At 40.6% G+C, this 11425-nt stretch overlaps 1 protein-coding gene across 1 annotated transcript in view; it reads right to left on the bottom strand.

Annotated features, from left to right (window-relative positions):
* Positions 1-1452: 1452 nt before the first annotated feature.
* The window catches only part of rab40b (RAB40B, member RAS oncogene family), a 36442-nt gene continuing 26469 nt past the window's right edge, over positions 1453-11425 (bottom strand). Inside the window, exons 4-6 of the mRNA XM_036525346.1 lie at positions 8183-8260; positions 5276-5498; positions 1453-2506 (exon numbers count right to left, since the gene is read on the bottom strand). Coding sequence (XP_036381239.1) covers positions 2235-2506; positions 5276-5498; positions 8183-8260 — 573 coding nt within the window. The 3' untranslated portion in view covers positions 1453-2234. The remainder of the gene's footprint in view (positions 2507-5275; positions 5499-8182; positions 8261-11425) is intronic.

Below are 11425 nucleotides of genomic sequence, written 5' to 3'. Positions count from 1 at the left end.
AAAAATATTTGGATTCAGACCATCAAACGGAACATTCTGACTGGTATCCACCGAGCCAATGGGTGTACAGTAAACAAGAGATTTATTATCTTGAGCATTTTTATCATTTTTGGTCATAATGGATTATATACCAATCATCATTACCTATCGATGATGATGATAACGACGATATAATAATAATAATAATAACGAACAATAACAATAATAATAATAATAATAACGTGTTTATTAGTTTGACATTTAATGTGACCTCATCTTCTTTCAGAGTAGAAAAATGAACTATGAAGATGGGATAAAGTTGACTTATTTGTTTCTCAGATTGGACATTTCGAATAAGCAGTAGGCCTACTTGTGAGGCACTCCTGAATTAGATACATTAAGACAGCAGTTGACGATAAACCTACGGGATTGTGTGTGTGTGCTGGATATTCGGAAAAAATGATACTTTCATTTCAGCCGAAGTGCACCAAGCAGGCATCCATTCAGAAAACAATATACCAGCTGATCCATTCTGTATGATAATGGAATTGACTGACCGAGTATTAATGAAGGGCTATTGTGTAACCAATGCCTGCATGTGTCTAGTTACTATACCAAGTGAATTATATTATTTATTTATTTTTGTTTTATTTGCTTTGCATTTTCAGCTTTGATAGCATGAACAGTCATGTAAAACCATAAGCATGGGGCTATTATTATTTAGTGAAAACGACTTACGGGCACAGACACTTGAGGAAGCTGAACCGCATGTTTTAGATGTGCTGAAGGTATTCCTCAAATCAATTTGGTCGTCCATTCTCCCAATGGTCTTGAAGAAGGTGAAACCAAAAGACCATCACTTCAGATAAGGTTTCAAACTACCCATTATTCATCAAGAATGGAGGTTGTCTTACCATTTGTTATCATGTAAGCATATGAACAATACTGAATCTAGTACTCAGACATACTGTACCGAGTTAAATAGGCCTTGCTGTTCAGGCAGCTCTCTATGTGCTGTTCCACACTGGAGCAGAAAGGCTGTGCTAATCAAGGACATGTCACCACCCTGTATCAGATTATCTATGATAAATACATCTCCCTCCCAGTTTGGTAAACATTTCTCTGACAGGAAATTACACAGAAATCTTGCAAAGGCCTTATGGAACATTAAAGCTGCCCTCACCCCTTCATGAAGGAACAAAAATATTTAAGAGAATACATACTTTCACCAAATTATTTGTCACCACACCATTTGCACTATGCTTTAGTATGTCAATGCACCGTGGCTGCTGGTTTTAAATGTACATGTGTGTTTTTAAAGATTGCTTTAATAACTATATTTCTGTAGTTGCTTGATAGCTTTATTTCTTTCATTATAATGAACTTTGTCTGTTTCATATAATAAACAGGCCTAATATTTACTCCAACAAAAATGTTTAAGCAGTGACGACAAGAACAGTTTATCCTATTTGCCATGTTTATTGGAAAGTCGTAGCATTCTTTACTACAAAACACTTTTCCGTGCAGACACCATGTCTCCCCACCTCAATGTCTTTGGTAACCTCCCGTTGGAAGGATTGCAGTTCCCATGACTGTACACTTTTATGTAAGTAAACTGATACAAACCAAACAGTAAAACACAACAGTATCAAACATCATTGTACATATCAAATACATGTTAAAAGAGCTGCATTTTTTTCTGCAATTACACTTCAGTATAGATTTTGTCTCTTTCATTCATTCTTTCATGATTTCCCACGCTGACATACCAGATCTTATCTGGGATATTACTCACACACAGGGTCTAGCTTTAATGGTATCAAACAACATCTGCATTGATATGCGGAATGATGACATATTATACCCATTCCCTTCTCTGGCTTGCAAACCTTTGAACCCTGGCCAAAAAAGTCACACATTTATAATATATTTATATATTTTTAAACCTTTTATACCGAACATGAAACAGCAACAATGGCTCAGACCAGATTTTGAAGCAAAACACCCTTGTTATTCCAATCCATCTCCAAATACAGACTGCGGTCAAGACACTGTCAACCAGCTGAATCCCAAGCGGACCTCTTCGACGATACAGACCTAGCAGCAGCTTCGGGAGGAAGATGACTCCCGGTCATCACCTGCTAGCTGAGTCTCAGAGACGGTTCTCTGGTTCTCCCTGTGTCCACTGCACAGGCCTCCAGCGGGACGTCACCCAGAGAACACACAGAGCGGGCAATGGCAGCATCCCCTCAGCCCTAAGAGATCTTGCAGCTGTTCCTGGAACAGCTCTGGGAGGGGCTCTGGGGGGGACGGATTAGCTTTGACTTCTTCAGGCTGTTCCTCTTGTTGGCGCTGTTGGCAGTGACAGAATAGGAGCGTCCGTGCATCATCCTGGCATTCAGGCCGTTGGCCATTGAGAAGGACTTCAGGTGGCTCTTTAAGGCAACGGGAAGGGGGAGTTTATCCACCAAGTGAACCGGCGTGCAGGATACGATGGAGCGGCAGCACAGGTCCTGCAGACTCAACACTAAGGAGCCAGAGAGACAGGGTGAGGAGGAGAGAGAGTGAAAAACCATTAGGAAAGTTACATTCTTACAGCATGCCTCATGAGCACAGAAAAAATAGCATCTCCTGATGTTGTTCGAGTCCCAGACTCAAACAACAAACATGAAAAATACAGACATGAGTCCAAAAAATAAAGGCCAAATGTGGCCCCTGTCCCAAAAGTACATCCCAAACATAGCCTCAGTTGTACAAATACATGCCAAATACTGTTCCAGCAACAGCAAGGGGGGAGGGGGGTCACTGTTTCTAAGACCTCCACAGTGGTTGCATCTGTTGTTGATTTTGTGGATGGTATTTACTGGCCTTGGTGGATAAGAGACCGTATTCTTCTCACAACATAATTTTCATGTTCATCTGAAATATTGTACTTGGCTGTTGTTATTAAATAAGAGTAAATGCCGTTACATTTTTATACTGGATACTGCAATGATCCACGGATCATCGGTATCTTAATGACCTACAAACTGAATTTCATGTTACTTGCTTGCAAATTAGTACATCTGGCTCCTTGCCCAGTTATTGGACTAACAGAATCTTGAGTTTCCACTGAAAACAATTATTATCCTTCACTGTATGATCTCTTTTAAAAGGACAGATGTGATGTAGGAGCAAGACAGGACCAGAAATATTCACTCCTTTACTCTATTCATAATTCACTGTCATTTTCCAGAAGGAATTTTTTTGTGTACAATGCATGATCATGTTGTCACAAATCAGTGATGGAGACCGAGCAATCTATTTGTGGTTACTGACCCTGAAAACCCCTTTTGGAGAGTATTACTACATTAACAACAAGTACATTACATCTCAAAGACATTAATCTATTGTTTATCTTAAGATGGATCGTGCATTACTAATGTATTTGTAACACTTACATCAGATAAGGCTGACAAGAAAAGAGTTGGTGTACCATTACATAATTCCTACAGTGACAAAAGATAAAAGTCTGTTAATTATTTTATTGTATTTTTTCTGGTCGTTAGACTGAACATTAGTTATAGTTCTAAAATAACTGTAAAACGCATCTGCACACCTGGTAATACTTGTATGGCAGGTGCGCTGGAGAAAAAATAGGTTGACAGAAATGAAACCAGTTTGTCAATAAAACAATGTGAGATGCATTCTACATTGTACACATTGTTCACTCTGTAGCCTAGGTCACTCTGTGTGGCTGTTTTGTGTCTATCGAGTAAAGTTCCATTCAAGTTCCCATGAAGGAAGAGTATACTTCAAACAACATTATTTTAACCCTGAAAATGGCACAAAAATGTTACAAAGGCTTTATGGAATATTCAACAGGCTGCTATTGTCTCCCTGTTCAGGAAGGTCTGACCACATTGTCATAAAATAGGAGACGCTTTACTTTTTTCCCAATAAATTGTCAGTATATGAATTTTGATTTGATCTAGTACTGTATGTAAATATATACAGGATTCTACACTAAACAATTAAACAAATTAAACACTTCTTTAATAACTCAGGCACAGTCTTCACTGTGTATTTCCATGGTTACTTGATAACTTAACACATTGCACATAAACCTGTTCCTTCTATAGCCTAAGAAGTTGATTTCATGTGTCTCTTTCATGTCTATTAAGGAAAGCTCCAATATAAAGCAACCCAAGTTCCCACAAAAGAAAATATATATTAATTAACTGAGATAACTGACCTTCAGCTACCTCACCAGCATCTTCGCATAAGAGCTGTTCTTAATGTATTTTATAGGGTACCTTTCAGTTTGGTAGATCTGGATTTTAATTAGTAATTCTAATGTTCTTTACACTTTAACAGAGTGTAGGTATTCTCACTTCATTCCACAGAATACACTATGAAACTGGCTGTGTCTTCTTTGCCTGTGAGCACATGGCTACCAATCTGCAAAATAGACATACATTCAAATTCCCCAAAATCAGACACAAACCAGCTTACTTTACAAACATTTGGAGTCTGTGTATATTTAAGTGATCAATAATGGGTTTTAAAGACAGTAAAAACAGTGCATTTCACAAGCTTAATTTTCAGAGAGAAAAGTGCAGCAGTGGATTCCTGGAATTCTATAAGGGATAGCACATTGATGTTTTTGGTTACTAAGAGCTATTCAATATAGATATATACTACAGTAAAGGTATCCAATATAATATTCAAAATTATCAGTGAAGTTATCCTTTAAAGACATATTCTTGTTCAAATAGTATGTAACAGTTTGGTATTTTAACACTAGGGGGTGCATTTTCAAAAATAGTACAGACGTTTTGGAATTTGCCATGTCTATTTTGGGTTCAGAATTAGACTGCTAGGAGAAAGCATACTTTTGTTGTGGTCAAACCACTGCCTCTTATCATTAAATTTGTGTCGACATTCCACTATGAGGCAGCTAAGTAAAATGCCATCTAAGCACTACTTACACTGGAAACCAGGCCTACCACTAATACAAACCTCAAAATCAAATAAATGTATCCTTAGCATTTTCTCATATTTTCTGTCATGGGGAAAATTCACAGAAGATGATTACTACCAGTGTATCTATTATAATAAAATGTAAAGTAATGCCTTCTTCTAACACAGAAAGTATACGGCTTCTGGGATACCATTCACGGAGATGACAGACAGGGCTTTAAAAGAATCCCTTTTCAGTATAGCTGTTGAGCGTTCACCTAATGGAGAGCAGGCAGTTAGTAGTATCTGTGGTCAGTTTAAGCTTGTCTGAGGGTTAGGACAATCTTGAGCTCACCTTTGTTGGGCCTCCAGAGACGCTCCATACCATGGCGGAGGAGCACAATGCGGGCCAGCTCGGTGAAGGACTCTGTGATGTTGAAGTTGCAGAGAGGGCTGACTTCGAAGAAGGTGACGCCCAGACGCTCTGCATACACCTGTGCCTGCTCTGTGCTTACTTGACGCTTGTAGGCCAGGTGCAGGCGGTTCCCAACCAGGATCTTGGGCACACCTGGGGCATGCTGGAAGGATAAAGAGAAACTGAAAGTAGAATATATGGCACATTGCTGACAAGCAGCAGACTGTAGGCACAGCATACCTCATCATCTCCAAATGGACTTAAGATTGTGGGGATGAACTGGGAAAACATAATGCAGATGTGATTAAGGCACATTCATTTATCTATCACTTATTTACTAATCATTTATTAAGAGGCGTCTATTAATTTTTTTGTTTAACCTGTTAAAAAGAAAACAAACTCCACGGAAAGTGCTCAGCAGAATATATACTGCACCCAGGACAAATTACAGTTGACCCTCCCACATCGCAGCTTCGATCTTTCGCGGGTCGGCAACAAACAATTAAATTTTTTTTGGGAGCTTTGATGCCTTGTGCGGGAGACTGCGTAGCGCTGCAGATGACGCGCGTAGCAGACGAACAGTAAAGAAAACGTAGAAAAGTTTAGTAAGTCATAAATGCATAAAATATATGTATAATATTAATGTATTTTATCGTTTAATATCATAAATATACACAAATGTATATGTAAATATATATAAAATTTTATGCAGCTTTCCCACATCGCAGGGGGGCTGACAAGCTGTGTCAGAATGAGCCACATACTGCAGGGAATGCCCATCTCCTGTGACCTTTGAAGGTCACAAGTGTGAGGTTTATGTCCTCCCGGGCATGACCGCAATTTTACTGACATGAGGCTGACTGAAGTGGACAAGGGCCAGAGTCACATCCTGACCATCTCAACAAAGCCTACTGATGACACTGTCACTACATTTAAATTCAACAACATTTACTCAAAAATACATCTTTTTCCTTTCACTATGCCTGAGTATTTGCACTGGGAAGAACACTACAGATGAACGCTCTACTGCAAAACTGTACTCACAAAATGAGCATTTGTAGGTGCAAATACAGAAGAGAAGGCAGAAGTCAAACAACAGAAAGCAAACATTACTGTAAACAGAGATAAAAACAAGTTGCACTGCACTCTTGGTTGGGGGTGAAAACCACAATTAATCCCTTTGACTTGATTTTGTGCCTCTCTGCTGGATCGTAATCCTTTCCTGATGATGAAGGAACTCTCCTGAGAATTGAGTCTGACATTGTCAACAATTTGTGAAGTTGTTAGACTGCTGTACCACCGTGCTAAATATACTGCAAGGTGTGACAGCACGTGTGCACTTCCCAGACAGTCTTCTCTTTGAGGAGACATGGCTAAAATAAGGCAGATTCACACTTGCACGGAATTCCTTTTTCATTAATTATACATTCCACTGAGTACATTTTGTTATGGAAAACAGAGAATTACAGTTAAGCTTAACATCTACCTTTATTCTCTTTGTTTTCAGTAAATGTTAGTCTCGTGTAGTATCTTTTAGGTGCCCGTTTCTGCTTTCTTATGTTGCACATACAGATAAAGATTCCTTTAAGAATGCACAATGCGGGGCTCCCGAGTGGCTCAGTTGGTGAAAGACTGAATGCTACGGAGGGCTACGGCCCGGGTTTGAACACGACCGTGTCACTAGCCGGGAGTGACTGGGAGCTCACAGGCAGAACACATTGGCTTTGTTCCGCCGGGGATAGGGGTGGGTACGTCGGCAGGGGCTTCGGTCCCATTAGCAACAGCAACCCCTGCTGGTCGATCGGGCACCTATGGTCCACGTGCCAAAGCTGCATATGAAATGTCTTCCTCCGACTCATCTCTGCGCTAGCTTAGCTTGAGGACCGCAGTGTGAAAAGAAGCAATGACCACAGGGTGTCAAAAAGATACCATCTTCTACAGCACAGTGTCTACATCATTTCATTGGGGCATTAATGTTTTAACAGGTCCAGAGAGAAGAATGCCCCTCACTGGTCCATCAACATGACTTCCAGCAGCAATCTGTTTTTTGCAGAACTTCCATTCCAAGTACTAAACATGTCCAGCTCCACTTAGCTTCAGCCATAAGACAGAGAATAGGCACAGGGTGGTATCACTTGTAGCCAGATAAATTAAGCAAACCAAACTCATTATTATGCATGTTTCAATTCAAGCAGGAAAAGCCAAACTAGAGAGCTTTCTCATGTTGGAAATGCCAGCATTAATCAAATATCTCTCACAAAGAAAACAAGGGTTTTGTTTAATTAACACTATAAGCCTGACACTGACAGACTTCTTAAGTTAGTGGCCTCTGAGATTTATTCAAGGTGAGACTGATTCAAGGTATGTGGTGGAGTGTTTTTTTATCCTTGTAAGAGCAGCCTCCTAATCCCACACTGCTATAGCATATCAAGGAAACTCATCTCTCACTATATACCTCCATGTGCCCTGTACTTGTCTACACCTGGCTGTCTGCTTGTCCTTCTGCATCGCAAGGGCCAGGGCCACCGTGTTCATATCTGGCCCCTTAATGGTCCAGTGGTGTCTGGTGTTAGGACATGGGAATCTGTTTTTGTAATTCTGAATACTGGTACTATTTGCTTGTAATGTATCATTTTTAAACTGTGCTTTGTGCTGTACTCTGCAAATGTACCTTATACATTCTATGCAATGCTAAATAAGGACACCTGGCACAGAAAGAAGTGACAATTAAAAAACTGCATAATCTTATCTGTAAACAACAACACAGATTGCTTAAACTCAACATTTACAGCAGTGGCGTAGGCAGAATTTGTGTGTGGGATCTGATACTGTGAGTAAGAACCTTACCTCATCAATCTCTTTGATCCATCTGTCAATGCCATCAAAGGACCAACGGTTGGTGATGTCATACACCAGGATCACGCCCTGTCAGGATGCAAAACATGGTGTGTTTCTCTACAGCAAAGGATCCTGGTTACAAGGTGAACAGCCATGCCACTCGTATGGCTTTGCTTCATTCATCCTCTGTTACATAACTTAATTACCTAGAGAACTCTCTCCCACACATGACTGAATACAAAGCAATGCTCTCTTTTCTGAAGCTGTTTCTGGGAATTTAGCAGCGATTTGTTCTTTAAATGTGACCACTGAAAAGGGCACAGTCAGGGTGTGCTCCAAAAGGTTTATGAAACCCTGTCCTCCATAATCAATCCATATACTATATATATATATATATATATATCAGTGCAAAGAAAAAACAAAATGTACCGTAATGCTGCCAGCTAGCTGAACTGGAAGACAAACTGTAAAACAGAGCAGTCCCTGCAAAGTGTAGTATAATGCCTCAACATTCACACATCGATGGGATGTCAATGGCTGTCTGAGTCACTGGGTGATGACTTAACACAGCTGCTGGAGGGAATGACATGCATGTATGCAGCTTTATCATCGATTACACACGGCAAAGCACTACTACAATCTGCTAACCCAGGATGGGGTCTGTCTTTCATGCAATGACGCAAGAAACAAAAACAATGAGCTTTTAATTGTTTGTTCTGGATTGTAATTCTCGCACAACAACAGAGTATTGTATGGAAAGGCAGAAAATGACTTGACAAACAGCGTGGCGCTGCACTAAGGAATAAAATCCGTCCATTGTTGCCGTGTTCCTGTTCAATCTGTCAGGCCCACAGCACTGGAAACTTAACTCTTTCCGTTATCTGTTTGTTGGCTGTAGACCAAGGTACACTAGAGTGCAACACTGTTAACACCAGTTCACCATCAAGTACTTCTGAACTAATGCAGAATGACCGTTAAGGTCTTACTCAACATATGTCTGCTACCGTATCAGAATCTTATGCAATAATCTTCCCTGTACAAACCTAAGGCTTTTTTTCCCAGTCTTGAATAGGAAATAATCATCTTCTGTTTTCTGAAGCAGAATGAACACAATCATTGTGACAACAGACAATCCCTTCTACTGTCCCTGACACTCTGGGTCAGTGAAAACAAATGAGCATTTAATTTCATGAATAAAGAACTGTGAAAAGCAAACAAGACATCCAGAATTTCACATAAATCTATAAATGTAACAGCATTCACTCAACTGCAGTTAATTCAAGTGTGTAAATCATATGCAAGATATTACTATCAATGTTGGAGCCACAGTAAAACCAGGCTATATCAGAGCGAGTGTTTCATTACATTACATTACATGTCATCATTGACAGAATTTCTGATTTAGCAAAACAATGTACCTGCAGTGTTGTAGTGGCAAAGTTGCTTCTTAAAAGTTCTTTTCTGGAGGTCCAAAAGTAAGAGTGAAAATTACTGAAACAGGTGTCATGCCCATTTGAGTGTACCTTCTGTTTTTAGTGTGGCAGATAGGGTGAACGGTCCGGTTCTACTGTTGCCTGTTTGTTTCTGTCTCAGGGGAAATCATAACCAACAACACCGTGGTTGGTCATTTAACACAGCGTGCTTGTGTGTTAACAAGTGCTTGTGTATCACACTTGTTTCTTCCCCAATACACATAAAGCTTCTGCACTATTCCTACTCACAGTCTGTACACATGCTCCCTGTGCTCAAGTCTGTCTTTTCCTTGGGTAGAGCCTGCTAACATGGCTCTTTTCTGCATTGGCTTCATTCTCGCAGGGGTCAACTCTGCTTGAGACAGTGTGGTCTGGCAGCCAACAATTTTAGTCTTTTTTGGGACAGAATCTGAGATTTTAAGAAAAATGAGAATGTGAGAGGCATCTTCAAACCTGCTGATGATAAACCACCAGCTATTTAAAGCAAAGGAACAAAGATATTTCTGAAGTGAAATCAAAGTTTCCCTGAGCCAGCTTTTGATACCCTATGAGCTGGGTTTATTATTAGGTGGTAGAGGACACAGTGTACCACTGCAGCCTGCTCCTGTGCTTGGTTGGGGGCGTCATTTCCATGGTAACCCTAAGCCTCCGCAGTGAAGCTGGCTTCAGGGTGCCTGGCAGGTGAAGGTACAGTATCCATTGATCTAGGCGGTTAAACCCACCACCAAGCCCAAGCCCATCAATCTTCCCTCCATCCTCTGCTGTAGCACATCTACCCGTAGGATTATTGATGACTGGCTCATCCACCCTTCTGCCCTCCCTTCTCTGCACACACGTAAAACGTCAGATCATCACACCTCCCTTGCACAGGACATGACACAGACCCGTGACCGTGCGCAAGAGCAGCCCTGCTGCTACTGAGTACAACGGAGCAGGTCCTTGGGATAACCTTCACCTGCGTGCCCTGATGCACAGCTGTGTCTGGGTAGGGTCTTAGAGGTAGCAAGCTAACTTTAATCACAGGTCCCTGCCACATGAAGCCAAACCTGAAAACAGAATGACCTACACTGACTTTGCACCATTACTACAAATTTGCTTAGCACACGGCATTTGCTGGGGGGAGGGGGGTATGTTTATATGTTAACGGAAAATATCTAGCCATCTGATAAATTGAGTGTTCTTATCCAAATACCTTTTGAGGCTGTGCTTACAGTAGTAAAAATGATTGCTCAGTCTATGAAACCAAACTTCTACAGCACAACTATGCAAGCTTAATGCTCTTGTTATACCATTTGTACATGCAATTAATGTTGAATAAATTCATAACTGTAATATAACAGATACTCATGAGGAAAACAGAGAGCTTATTTTCTTGGGAGAATTTTACCTAAGGGAGTGCCATAACTTGGCAGTGTTGTGCAAAGAGTCTTCAGAGAAATATGCCTCATTGGTGCCAGAGTTTCGTGAAGGAGCAATTACCGTACGGTAGGAACTACATCAAGTCGCCTTTCAAAAAGGAAGCTTTGATGTGATACATTACTATTTTAATCCATGCGTTTAACTTGAGTTGAGACAGAGACAATCACTGCCTCTTCATCAGGACCCTACAAATGCCAGCACACAGCACGATGTGGTCAACATTAAACTTGGCTCCTACATCCACTGTTTTGCTTTTCTGTGTTCTTACGGGTGGGGAGACATAAGAACAACACATGATCCTGTTTTGCCACATAACATAGCGTTCCACAGGAAATGTTGAGCTACGGGTGGTGCTTTTAGA

Source organism: Megalops cyprinoides, chromosome 1, assembly GCF_013368585.1.
Source record: "Megalops cyprinoides isolate fMegCyp1 chromosome 1, fMegCyp1.pri, whole genome shotgun sequence".
NCBI classification, from domain to species: domain Eukaryota; kingdom Metazoa; phylum Chordata; class Actinopteri; order Elopiformes; family Megalopidae; genus Megalops; species Megalops cyprinoides.
The sequence above is the reverse complement of the archived record's forward strand: the minus strand, read 5'-3'. Positions and strand labels throughout refer to the sequence as shown.